Source organism: Brassica oleracea, chromosome C6 (assembly GCF_000695525.1).
Source record: "Brassica oleracea var. oleracea cultivar TO1000 chromosome C6, BOL, whole genome shotgun sequence".
Classification (NCBI taxonomy): Eukaryota; Viridiplantae; Streptophyta; class Magnoliopsida; order Brassicales; family Brassicaceae; genus Brassica; species Brassica oleracea.
Genome location: NC_027753.1, coordinates 13478710 through 13492702, shown reverse-complemented (window position 1 = coordinate 13492702; position 13993 = coordinate 13478710). Strand labels below are relative to the sequence as shown.

Here is a 13993-nt window from a genome sequence, read left to right as displayed (position 1 = left end):
TCATTTGCTAGCGAGTAATACATTATTTTAATTTTAAATTTACTATAATTTTATTATGGGACATAAAAAAACATAATATAATATATGTTACCGTGTGCTATAATTTTGGATCATGATAATATATTTATTGAATCATTATGTGTTTTGTGTTGCATGTTGTTAATACTTGTTTATTTGATGGTTATCTCGAATTTGAGTGGTGAGTTGTTGTATACTATGTTTTGAATTAGATGTTCGGTTAGTGGGCCTAATGTTTATTGGTTATGATTGTGATGCATGAGCTTATACTTGCTGGTGCGGACGTGTGTTATTACGATGTAAACTTGCATTGCAAGAAATAATAGTATGACCAAAGTTTGAGTATGTATGACCAAATGATTTTTGATAACTAATTAAAGATCCTTTAACATTAAACATAGATACTGGAATATCAAAAGTTCAACAAAATGAGATAATTATAAAAAAGATGCAAGAATTTAAAACTTGTCAAGTAAACGGGTCTTCGGATAGTGCGAATGCAATGGTCAGGTTATCATATGCAAGACCATCTGCATCTGCTTGTAGTAATAACAAACATTACACCTATCTTCTTTTCCTTTGAGCATGCAGATTCTTGGGGCATTATAAGGATCATGTTTGTACCAGAAGATGGCCTCTTGGCCCTCTTCACGATCAGGACATCGGTCGACTGATAACATGTTTGTACGCCAATTGAGGAGGTCCATAAATGCCATGCCTTCTTCATGTTTTCAATGTGATCATTAGCAGAATAGCATAGAGATATGTACCTAAAACATGGTTGTTCTTGGCGGAGAACTTGAGATGTTTGAGGCCTTTTTTAGGCTGATCCAATGCAAAGTATTGCTTCACTCCCTCTATAAGTGTGTCTCAGCATTGCCAGCCTTGAGACAAGCTTCCATCTCTAGTGTATAGCATCTAAGAGTAAGGAGAGGGCTCCTTGTGAGGAGGCGTAGCTTGGCTTGTTTGCAGATGGTGTTATAAGCCTTCCTGAACGTTTTACCTTGATGCAAGCTTCCATCTCTAGTATGTTGGTATAAAACGTGTGTTATTACTTTATATTTGTATGTCTGTAATGTTCAGGAAGGCTTATAATTTACAAATATAAAGTAATAACCCAGAAGCATTTCAAGCTCATCCTCGGAGTCTCTTAAAGAAATGTTCTTGGCAATCAGCCCATCTGCTCTAAGCCTATCCAGAGACATCTCTGGCCATACTTGAGGCCCCACAAAGGTCAGAGCTGTTGATGCAACCGAGACATGAAATTACCTTATCCCATTAGGAACTATAACAGCTTCGCCACTCAAACGTAGTCCACCAGAATCTCAACTTAATCATATTAGCATGATGCCATCTGCAACAGCAACATCATGATCTTTAATCAGTATCAAATACTTGGATGAGACAAACAAACAAAAGCCAAGTGAGAGCAAAAAATGAACACCATAATCACAAAACGAACTTGGTATCGTATCACACGGGAATGTTCAAGAAAATATGATTTATGAGACTAAAAAGCACACTGACAGAAAAGGAGCTGGGAATTTAAAGGTTTCTAAAACTGAACATTATATTTTCAACAAATGTTTGAGACACATTACATAAAACAGGTCTTCTAATTCATCAATTTATAAAATGTAATGTCTATACATTTATGTTTCTTCAAAGAACTTACCAGAGAATTCATCTACCATCAACAAAGGGTCAAACAACTTCTGCTGACTCCTAAATCTATAGAGATAGATTTGTGATACAATTAAAGTTTTATACCATCACATAGACTAACTAATAGTTTGACCTTTAATGAGCGAAGTATAAGTTATGAGTTGCAAAGAAAGGAGTACTTATATGTGTAGCATCATGTCATTTCTCAGAACCCGTCAAGAGGAAGTGCCTTCTCTTGTCTCATACTCAGTCTAGCAGCTTTCCGCTCTGCAACTTGATGCTTTGTGCTCTCTTTTTCTTATTCTTCTCTGCCTCGACAGCCTCCCTCTTTAAACGCTTCACCTCTTCTTGTTTCGGTCTCTCCATCTCTTTCTCCTTCAAAGCTTAATGCTTCCTTTCCTTCTTCTCCTTCTGTTTTTCAAACTCCGGCCCCGAATCTCGTTTCTTCTCTATCTCAGGCTTCTTCAACCATCTCATCCTCTTGAGCCACAGCTTCATCACCATCCTGATTCACGAACTGAACACTGAAGAAAATATGAAAAGATATACTGAAGAATTATTGTGATTTTGTTTGGTCTATAGAGTTATGTAAGTGATTCAAATATATTCCTTATAAACACAACTGGTCTAAGGTTTCTATTAATTCATAAAAGACTACACCTTTCCATCTTCAGATGAATAGCATGGCGATTTGTGATCAAAGAGATTTCTTCATCGTCAATTTCTATGGCTGTGGAGTAATGCTTGATAGCTGTTTCGACGTCCTTCTTGTATGCGGCGTGCCCCGCCTCCTTGTTTACACGGTGGCTTGCATGAGGCTTGCCTGCAGTACATGAACAAATATCAACAAACAAAGAAGATTCAAATCAAACTCAAATAGAATCTGTAAGAAATCTTATGAATGAGAAGACAAAACTGATGATTTGCACAGGACAACACATACCTTTTTATACTCGAATTTCACAAAGATAAAGCAACGGAGATCCATTTAATGACAGATCGTGAGAGTGGTGGAGAGCTTTTGTCAATGATTGCGTTCAAGACAAAGCTTCGGTAACCGATGGATTTCTGGATTGGTAGGAAGAAGATGGAAAATTCGATGGAAACCCTTACGGCGGAGAAGAGAGTAACGAAACCATGGAATCCAAAACGACAGCGTTACAAACATATCATATTATGATTAGCACGACATAAGCCCATGTGGAGCCCGTTTAGAAAAAACAAAGCTTTAGTGATACGGAGCGTATCTGACGTGTCAGCGCGGGAGGCCTCCTATTTCTGACGTGTCGTCCCTGCTGGCAGCACCAAGAGTGATTGAAAGTCTCTTTTATATATAAAGATATATATATATATATATATATATATATATATATATACTAGGGGCGGTCTGTTCTACGAGCGGGATATACTTTACTTGTGATCTCAGATTTTATTTTTTGTATGATTTGGTGGTTTGTGTTTCAGGTTTGCATTTGCAAGAAATATGTAATAATGAAACGTTAAAAATATACCTTCTGAAATTTTATTGCAATTTGGATTGAATAATTTTTAATAATTTTAGCTTTAAAATATAAAATTTATCTAACGTACAAACAATTTTTTTAGGTGGTTACGACCAATGTTTTTATTATACATTATTTATATAGATGTAATAAAATAAATAAATATCTTAATTAGATATACATAATAAAAAATAGTATTGTTCATTACTATTTAGTATTTATTTTTTTATTTTATGTTTTATTATTTTATGATCAAGTAATCCATGTAATCTAATAACCAATTAGAATTTTCAGAATAAATGCTATTGATTAACTTTTAGACAATAGTTAAATTTTCTTTTGTTCTATTAACTTTTGTATTTGGTTTTATTAATGTTAGATATATATATATATATATGTAACTAACTTGTTATATATTTAAAATAATTTTTTATAATCAATTATTTTTGAAAAGAAAAGGTTTTATTTTCTAATCATTAGATATTTTGGTATTATTTGAAATTCTTGTATATTAAATATGAAAAATATATATTTTATTATAATTTGGATTGAATAATTGGTAGAGATTACATAGAAGAAAGCCATTAGAAAGAGAGATTACATAATGTTGTATATATCGAGAGCATCATGCCTTCTTTTTTTTAATCAAATCGAGAGCATCATGCCATGCTCGGTGTTTCTCAAGACAATTATACCATAATCACATTCCACCTATCATCATCAAAAGGAAACTTACATATTTATAGTAGCAAATTCACACAATTGAATGAATGATAGGATTCATTGAATGAGTGAATTCACTGAATGAGTTGGGAAATTGGTGTTAATGTTAGTAACGACAATGCATGAATCGAATCGAATCGAGTACCGTAACGGCGCCGGCTCAGGTTGAAGCACTCCAATCGACCAAACAGTGACAACAGATTCTATCTGCTCTTGCTTAAAATTAATCGTAGCCCGTGAAACACTCAGATCTTCATTGATGTTTGGGAGAACAATAACTGTTAGTTGGCAACTCTGTATGTGTGTTCTGGTGAAACTCTTCAAGAATACCAATTTACCAATAGACCTACAGCCCATTCAGAATTAAACCAAAAGACCCAAAATTAAGCCTCGCAAAAAACACGTCAAAAACCAAGTTCAATCAAAAACAGAACAAAACCCAATCCACCATTTAAATGAAATGATACGTTTTAGTAATAGGACAGGTGTCGCCCTCTGATGCATCGGCTTTATGACTTGTCCGCCTACGTGGCGCGTCCTGGAGAGAGTAAACTATGTTTTATAATAATAGATATATAGATATAGCATGCAAAGATTAATATAACCAAAAGTTTTATTAAAGTACATGACACTTATACATTTATTTTATAAAAATACTAAAAATAAATAAATACTTTTTTAAAATGAATATTTTTATTTTTAAAATTTCAAATTTTAGGAAAAAAAGTGGGAGAATTTGTGAAATAACCAAAAAAATAAACAAAATTAGATTTCTAGAGTGAGGGTAGAGAGAGATAGGAAGATAAAAGAAGAGAGATGGTTACTTATCTAATTTTTATTTTTTGGAAAAAAAAATCAAAACTTTTGTTTTCCGAAAAATCAATTTTTTTTTTGTTTTCGAAAAAAACTTGAAATATTCATATTTTAAAAGAAGTTCAAAAAAAAATTCAAAACCTTTTTTAAAAATTTTGTTCTAGTAAAGGATTTTTCTTTTAAAAAAAAGTTAGGAAGACCTTCTTTAGTATGCATGATATCTTCCTTGATTTGAGTTAGTAAGACATTTCTGAATGTATATTATATTTTCATGAATTTTATATATGAAGACTTTGATAATTATAATATCTTCCTAAAATTTATGAAAATATTGATAAATATGTATACTATTTTCATAAAATTTAGGAAAAATTTCATACATTTTTATTTGAAATACATTATTAAATATGTATATAGAAAAAAAACCTTCATAGATATATATTTAGGAATATCTTACTAGATTTGAATTATATGTATATTTAATAAAGTATACTTAAATATGTAGAACATCTTACTAAAAAATTTGGATGAACTTCATAAATTTGATATCTAAATTTTATAAAAATATTGAAAATATTTAAAATCATCTTCGTAATATTTTGATAGATGTTATATATTGAGTAATACTTTCCTAAATATGAATATATCTCAAATTTAGAAAAATGACATACATATTTGGGAAGAACTTTTTAAATATACATAAAAGTTACTTTCAAAAAAGTCTATTTAGACATTTATGAAAGCATTCTTGACTTCTTAAAACAAAATTACAAATTCAGAAAGACATCCAACACGTAAGGAATGTTTTTCTAAAATCAAATTCAAGAAGATATCATACGTTTTCGGAAAGTTTTCCCTAAAATTTTTTAAAGAAAAATTGTTTCTTAAAAAAAATTGAAAAAAAAATTGGAGAAAATCCTAAAGAAGATTTTTTTTTTTCATTTTATCATTTTCGTATTTTTAATTATTCATTTATTTTATATATTTAATAAATAATTACTTAAAATTATAGATGATGGTATAATTGTTATTTAATCTTTTAATAAAACTTATTTTGATATCTGACTTCTAGATACTATTTGGGAAACAAAAACAAAAGTTAGTTAGTTAGAAAATTTACCCTTATATATTTATAAGTATTTGTTCACCTAATAAGTTCTGGACGTGTTGACGGAAAAAAGGTTATCAATCTAGCGGCTTAGCCCATATTATCTTCGAACAGGAGGCTGGAGTGTGTTACGTGTTTTTTTAGTTTCGTTGCGTAGGCGGTAATCAAACTCTTAATCTTAAAAACTCCTTTTCTTTTTGTTTAAAGCTCAACTTGTACACCCTTTGAGATACTGATCGAGCCAGATTGATTTTACTTGGTTTGGAGATATAACTAGACTGTTTATTAAAAATATAAAATATTAGCGAAGAATTGACATAGCGAACAAAACCCCCGAATTACCGATTAAGAATCTAAGAGCATGATTAACCCATAACCCCATTTGGATCTCTTATTCATTATTTTAGTAATTAAAACTAATTAAGAATCTTAGCTAAGAGCTGCCTTGATTTTGGGTCTCCAATGTTAAGCTTTTATTTTGGGGTTATTAAAAAAAAAAAAAATTGTGTATCAAACACCATTAAGCACATTCTTGTCGTACTCGTGAGATAATAGCAGTTCCAGAGTAACCAAGTTTTGAGACGCTACACGACCAGAAACTATGATCATAGCCATCACTAAGAGCTTTTTTAACTTCCTCAACATCCTTCACCTAACATTAGTGTAATAGATGTATTTAGTACACAAGAATTTAATCCTTTTAAACATAAGAAAGGCTAATGTTATGTAATGACCTAGATCTTTGCCTTCTGAAAGCACAACACATCAAAGTTTTCTCTTTGGGCAAGTTGCAGAGGAGAGAAGCTCTCTAGCTTCAACAATGCTCTCAATCCATTAACATTCCAAGTCATAATCTTTACAGACTTGGTACCCTCTGGGAGAGGAGGAGGTCTCATTGTCGTTGGGTTATAAGCTTTCCAGTCTTCCTCAGGCTTCTTATGGGCAAGTATCGTCCATGGTTCACTTTGAATTGAGGATGATATGATTTAATCGGTTCTGAGGACTTTGCTAGATACGGTCAATGACGCTTCTTCCTCTTTTAACCGAAGCTTCTGCTTACCTAAGAAGATAAAGCAACACATAGTGTTTCATAATACTCTATGTAGATTGCCAGTATATAGTACAAAGTGTTTACTTTTTCTGTAACACATGACAAACCTGTTTTGGCTAATGACTTTTGTTCACTAGCTTTTGAAGAAACTTTGGCATTCAATTTTTTCTGAGTAGACTGTTTTACTCTTTTTTCTCCATGGTCATTGCCATAAGCATCAGAGCTAATGCAGTCATCTTCTGTAGACTCTTCCCTGCTTCTGATCTTTCTTTTGATGGTCACACTTTCTGAGCGAGTGGATGAAGTAGTTTCTTTTATTTCTTCACCAGAACTTTCATCTGTAACAGATAAACAAGGCAGAACTTACCAAAGAGCGAAGCTATAGGAAGTCTGAGACTTTTCAATCTACTTCAAATTGAACAAGGGTGAACAACTACTTAAATGCAAACAAGTCCACATTCTTTTTTAATGTGCAGTTACATACCTTGTAAATTACTGTCCATATGAAGTCGTAAAGCTGATATAAGTTCCTTTCTTGTTTGCTTATCAAGTAGAACGATTCGCCAACACATGCGATTTTCGTAATCAAGAGAGAGAGAGAGAACGAAAACAAACAAAGTCAGTTTTTTTTTTCCCTTCTCAAAATCTGAATACAATCACAAAACAACAAACTTTGTACCTTTCGTTTCACAAAACAGAAGCTTGATTCGATTCTAGATGCATGCGATTTTCGGGAGAAAAAGAGAGAGAGAGAGAGCACCGAAAGAACGATGACTCGGTGATCATTTTTTTTTTGCCTTCTGAAATTCCGTCCCCAATAAGATTAAAACACGTGTCCAACAAGGACGGTTCTTCTAACTTTTATTTAGGAGACATTCTATGTCTTAATTGCAATTTTTCTTTTTCTTTTACTTGTAATTCTCCTTAAAGATCCACCTAAGAAACTGGGTTAATCCTGGTCTAAGTACTATGTTCAAGTTTTGTGCGAAGGTCTAATCTCCCAAAAAATAAATTAATTTAATATGAAATAAAACCTCATAATCAAAATGCCATTATAGATTTGTAGACAAGAAAAGTTAGCTAAAGCCTAATCAAAAAGGAAACTACATGTGAGGGACTTAAAAACAGATCTTAAACTTTTGAGTTTATGGTGGGATCAACATGTGAAACTGTTGATAACATGTTGGGTTGTTTTAGAGTTATCCTAAATATACGTAATTAAACAAAAAAAAATAAAGAAGAGTATAAAGGGTAATTAATAAAGAAAACAACAAATGCACATGGGTAGGACAGGCTCGTTGGTGTATTTTATACACAAGCTTACATTGTAATATATGCATAATTAGATACATATAAACATATATAAATGATTGCACGTTGGGGCAGCTGTGTAAGACACAAAGAGGTGAAAGCAAGTTGGCAATCAAAGTGGTGTTTACTCTTTCTTACCTGTACCCATTTCCTCCATTATTACTCTCTCTATCAAAAAGATACAGAATCTTTTCTTTCTTTCTTTTTTTTGGTATGATCATGCTGTCTCAGTCCATGTTTGTATATTCTCTCCATTTGTATAACCAGCTTTTATTATTTTCTGTTTTTTTTAAGGGGGTTTCCTCTATATATGATTAGTTTTGCAGTAAAAATCAATAATATTCTGAAACAGCTTTTGAAGGTATTAAAAAGCAACAAACAGAAGATGAACAATGAAAGTGGCACGAGTCTTGTCGTTGTAAGTACAAAAGCTGCACATGCTTTTGATTATAATGAAAATAAAATAAAAAGGGTGAAAGTTGAAACAAAAGAACAAAACTTTGAGTGACTCTGTTTAACTGATCGTGACACAAATGAATAAAAGGCTTATCGGTTTGTGTCTTTGTGGGCGCCGCAAAAGGGATAAAACATAAAACACATATTCTTTCTTCTCTTCTCCTCTTTCTCAAGCTATGGCTTTGAGTGAGTCTCTTCTCAGTTAAAAAAAAAACAGAAGCAAAGTGAATATGAATAAGCCAATCTTTTTCATCTATCAGTCAAAGCAGAAGCAGCAGAAATAAAGTAAAAAAAAATGCTGTAAAACACCATGAAGAAATAAAGATTTAAAGTATCTCCTTGTTTTTGAAATCTTAGGTCTCCTCAAGGAAAAAAAAAAGACTCTTTATTCCCCAATTAACCAATCAACAAATGTTTAAAGAAGAAGAAAAAAAGAGTGAGACTTGCTGATGAATTACAACTCCAAATAAACTAAAAGACCTTTAGCTAGAGTTTTTGTTCATGAGGGTGGGTGTGTATGTGTTGAAGAAGAAAACAAAGAACCGAGAAACAAACAAGAGACAGCGAGAAAGAAAAGAAACAAAGGGAAAGAATGTGAAGAAAGAATTGTATTCACTGGAAATCAAGATTGATGAGACCTTGATTTTCAGTTTCTGGTGTCAGATGGTGTTTTGTGTTTTTGTTTTTGGGGTGTTGTTTAGAAACTATGCACACATAAGTAGATTTTCTTGGGACAAGGGAAATTCAGAAACAGTGATTCTGATTTACTGAACCATTGTCAAGAAAGGTGGCTCGGTGTGGCCATTGCCTCCTCTGTTTGCAGGGCTCTGAAATGCAACCTCATAAGCCGCAGATTTCTCATCCTCGTCTAGTTCTTCATCCATCTCCTCTTCTTCCATGTTATTATAATTGTGAGACTCCTCAATTTTTTCATACTCACTTATCATTGAATCTTGTTGTTGGTGTTGCATCAGCTCTTTCATCACAAGGTCTTCTGGCTTCAATTACAACAAATCAAGATTTTAGTTGTTAAGAAACAAAAGCAATTAACATTTTGAAAATGAAAAGCAAAGTTTGTACCTTCTCTGTTTCTTGTGGACTTTCCTCTCTAGGTTCTTCTCCCTCACTTGAAGCTGACCCGACGGTAACAACTCCTTGTGGGGGCTTCACTGCAGAGACCGGACTCTGCTTTTGTACCGTTGATATTTGGTCTTGATGAGGTAGAGCAGAAGCGCTAGAACTGCCACCGCTTCCAAGGACTTTGTTGCGGTAAAGAAGATCGAGGCGGTGAAAGTAAGGACAGGTCTTGGCATCTTGAGGACGTTCCTTGTTGCTTTCTTTAACTTTCTTGTAGTATTTGTTTATGTTTTCCCATTTCTCTTTGCATCTCTTTGCGTTTCTGTTGTATCCCATTCTCTTCATGGAAGATGAGATCTCTTCCCATAAAAGTCCTTTAGGGACATTGTCTTGGTACCTTGGTTCCATTCCGCTTCTCAAGTTTATAAGCGCAAGAATCTCCGCCTTTGGCCACCGCGATGACGAGGGCGACGATTGATCAGAGCTCATGGTCACCTCTTGTTGTGGTGGTGGTTGAGGAGGAGGAGGAAGAACCTGTTGTTGTGGAATGGCCATTATTGGTTGTAGTTGAGGTGGTTCTACAGGTTGTGATGAAGGGCGTTTAGCTGCGGGTGGCGGTTGACGCGGCGGAGGAGACGGTTGTGATGAGAAAGAAGGAGGTAACTGGATAGTGTGGCCAGTGATTTTCTGAATCATTGAGATGATTGCGGCGTCGCGAGAAGCAGAAGCGGCTCGTTCTTGAGACATGATCTCGTGTTCTCGAGCTAAACGAGACATCTCTTGGCGTTTCCAAGCTTCTTCACGATGGAGACGCTCTTGTTCTCTCTTCTCAAGGGCTTCAAGAAAGCTCCTTTGCATAGACGCTTGCTTCTGCATCACTTGCCTCACCAAACCATCAAATAATTCCATCATCTTGCCGCCTCCCCGGTTACCACGTTTGCGTTTGCGGCTGCTGGGACCCGCCTGATCCACGTCCATTATATCTTCTTCGTCGTCGTCATCATCAGACCCCATTCCTGAAGCCGTCGATGAGCTGTGAGACGAGAAGGTCACTCCGGGAAAGGTGGGACCCATTGGAGCAGGAGGAGGAGGAGGAGGAGGAGCTACATTGGGTGTAAAAGAGACACTGTGCGGTAGGGTCTGCGGTAGAGGGAAGACTGGGAACTGAGATGAAGAAGGAGGCGGTTGGATGGGATTGGCGACGGAGAGAGGAGTGGCGTCGAGAGAAGAGGAAGGAGGAGTAGTGTTGAGAGCTTCGAGCTGAGAGAAGAACTTGTAAGCTTTACCGTCATGCCGACCACCGCGCGTTTCTTTAGTGCGTTTGTAGTATTTCTGAACGTTTTCGAATTTCTCTTTGCATTTCTTAGCACTGCGTTTGTAGCCTAGCTCCAACAGCTTCCTGTGTGCCATTCAAACATCAAACCTCAGTTTCTGTCCTTTTTTTTCATTGTTAGCTGGAAAATTAATACGTACTGTTCGATCGGGAATAAGTACAAAAAACAAAAAACAAAAAAAAAAGAGTATTGGGATCGTAAAATCTAAAACGTCCCAGAAATTCATGAGCCTTTCTTTCTGTACGTATAAACAAACAGTTCTTTAATTTTCTTGGGATGGTGAGGATGCTTGATCTCGAATATATTATTTATTATTTATAAGTAACAGCAAAAAAAAAAGAAAAGAAAAGTACGCGTTGGAAACACATGCAGATAGATCTCTATATGCTATCTTTTGGATTTGAGAAACACCATTGATGAGTTGAGAACTCAAGAAGTAATGGAGGAGAGAGAGAGAAACCTGGAAACGTGTTCCCAAAGAGGGGCTTTGAGAGTGGCGTCACGGAAAGTAGAATCCATTTCAGATCGGATCCTGAGAAGCGCAAGCGTTTCTTCTCTCGGCCATCTGTTCCCCGACGACGAAGAAGCCGAGCTTCCTCCTCCTCCCAACCCTCCACCTTCATCCGCCGCCGCTGAGAATCTCATTAACTCTTCCATATTAGCCGGGGGTCTTGAGCTGATTGGTGAAGCTTCCTCCACCACTTCATTACCTCCTCCAGCTCCTTGCTCCATCTCTAGATTCACCAGTCCTGATTTGAATCCACAACTCTTTTATTCTACACACACACTCTCTCTCTCTCTCTTCAATCTCACGGCTTCTTCATAAAACCATTGACTATGGAGAAAGAGAAAGAAGCAGCCTTTTTTTTACTGCAACTAGGTGTTAGAAAGGAGAGATGAGGACTACGAGGATGATGATAGATAGATAGAGAGAATGAAAGCAAACAGAAGTTAATAAAGCTGAGCCTCTTCTAACTTTGCAGCAAATAATTGTTAAACCCACTTTTCTTCACCTCTCTTTTTCTTTTCTTTTTATATTTAAAAGGGTCCACATATTTTTATTAACATTAAATTTTATTTGTATTATTATTATTATATGGAAGGAGGGCTTTAAAAGTTAAATTTGGATCCGCATACTTCTCATTGCCAGTGAACCTATTGATTTTTTTTCTTTCTTTTTTGGTTAAAATTGAAAATAATGTATAAAATAAACACAAATTCATGTGCCTATCCCATGTTGTTGTCCTCTCCCACCATCATGTCTATCGTGTTCACGTGGCGTTGTCTTATTGGTAGGGTATGTGACAATCAGATTTTCGCAAGACGAAGGACAAAATTGGAATTTTGATTGTTTTACCCGATTTGAGCTGGACCAGCCTTGACATCTTTCTCCCACTCTCTTTCCTCTCCAATTCAAAAGTCTCTCTCTGCTTTATAATTTTAATTTTTGTTGTGTAATATAGTTTTGGAAACAGACCAAACAAATAGTGATGTAAGAAAAAAAACAGACTAAACAATAGTGATGTAACAAAAACAGATCAAACAATAGTGAATCTAACGCCAATGAATTTTATATGTTTATAAATCATACCTAATGTACTCTAGTAAATATGAAATTCATATACTTTAGTTTATTTATCTAAATGTTCCAAAATTATATAATGGATACTATATTTTCTTTTTGATAATTACACAAATTATAAATGAAATTGTAACTTCTCTTCTAATTATACCACTTCATCAGAAAATTATGTAAAATTTGGACAGTTAATCATATCACTTAAATTTTTTATTAATTACTCAAAAATTGTCATCCTTTTTATTCTTAGGCCAAATCTATTAGTAAAAAAATTAATTTCAATCCAACAAAATTTGACATCAATCTAAAAATATTTAAATGAACAATATATAATATAACTAAATACATCAAATTTTAGAGCAAACATAAAAGTCTTAAAAACAAAAAGGAAAAACCTTTTTATGATAACAAGAAAATGATTCTTACGGAATTATTCTTTAATTATTAGTCATTAAATTAAAGTTAACAAAATTTACAACACATACTATAAAACCATAACCAAATGTTAATATATAATTTATTTTTGAAAATTCAGATTCAAGAAAAATATAACACATAATACAATAAAAAAATAGTTAAGAAATATGATATAATTTGAGTTTGATGAAACAATTTAGTCAATGAATAATAATTTAGTTAGAATAGATAATATCATCTAATAATATATTTTTCAAGAATAAGCAGAAAATTTTGATAAGGATAAAAATCTATAATTTTTATATCAAATTTATTAATAAAAATTAATAAAACATTTATAATTTTAATAAATGTTTATTTTTAGAGGAAATTACTTGTTTATAACTTTCACGTTATCACTTTTCATTTTTACCACCACTAAAGAGATATTTTCAAAATATCTTCTTCATTAAGTGGCAAAAGACTCTTATGCCCTTATTCTTTATATATATAATAAAAAGTAAATCTCCAAAATAGCACATTTCTAAGTTTATGTCACAAAAATAGCAATCAAAAACTAAAAGGGAGAATTGCCAAGTGTGACTCAAAACTTGGAGTCAAACCCAAAACAATACCCCAACTTGGGTCAAAGGCAAAAGTAACCTAAAAGGCTATTGAAATTACAACTATCCCCTTGTGACCAAACAAGAAAACGGAATTTTTTTTACGTTTCTACCCCTCGCAAGTCGTCTGTTTAGACGACTTGAAAATAAGTCGTCCAGACGACTTAACTGAAAGTCGTCTGGACAGTTAGTCTTAAACATAATTTAAAAATTTTGTAAAAAATATTTTGATAAGTGAAAAATGGGAATTATGTAATTAACATATGTCTTAGGAGGTATAAATTAAGATATAACAAATTTCAATTGTTTTCAGCATAGATGAGTGAAAGTAGTGAGT

The 13993-nt window shown here is 33.8% G+C and overlaps 1 protein-coding gene, 1 long non-coding RNA gene and 1 pseudogene across 7 annotated transcripts; all 3 read right to left on the bottom strand.

The window, feature by feature from the left end:
- Positions 1–407: 407 nt before the first annotated feature.
- Positions 408–2809, bottom strand: LOC106299116. 6 transcript variants are annotated; one of them, XR_001261686.1, is made up of 4 exons: positions 2627–2809; positions 2344–2506; positions 1119–2207; positions 408–1041 (listed from the first exon to the last, which is right to left on the bottom strand). It is a non-coding gene; the product is annotated as an uncharacterized LOC106299116 (long non-coding RNA). The 6 variants fall into 6 exon arrangements; XR_001261685.1 differs by having other exon boundaries at positions 408–1372; positions 1694–2207; XR_001261683.1 differs by having other exon boundaries at positions 408–1372; positions 1863–2207.
- Positions 2810–6338: 3529 nt separating this feature from the next.
- LOC106299514 lies at positions 6339–7615 on the bottom strand (annotated as a pseudogene).
- A 1400-nt stretch (positions 7616–9015) lies between these two features.
- Positions 9016–12069, bottom strand: LOC106300300 (trihelix transcription factor GTL1). The gene is made up of 3 exons (XM_013736412.1): positions 11519–12069; positions 9728–11123; positions 9016–9645 (listed from the first exon to the last, which is right to left on the bottom strand). The coding sequence occupies exons 1-3, from the start codon at positions 11788–11790 to the stop codon at positions 9412–9414; spliced, it is 1902 nt and encodes a 633-aa protein (XP_013591866.1). The 5' UTR covers positions 11791–12069; the 3' UTR covers positions 9016–9411.
- Between the last annotated feature and the right edge of the window lie 1924 nt (positions 12070–13993).

Excerpts from the sequence above, each read along its gene's own strand:
- LOC106300300 (XM_013736412.1), bottom strand. The coding sequence starts at position 11,790 with ATGGAGCAAGGAGCTGGAGGAGGTAATGAAGTGGTGGAGGAAGCTTCA. Across the intron at positions 11,124-11,518 it reads CTTTGGGAACACGTTTCCAG|GAAGCTGTTGGAGCTAGGCT; the intron begins GTTTCTCTCTCT and ends AATGGCACACAG. Across the intron at positions 9,646-9,727 it reads GTCCACAAGAAACAGAGAAG|CCAGAAGACCTTGTGATGAA; the intron begins GTACAAACTTTG and ends TTGTAATTGAAG.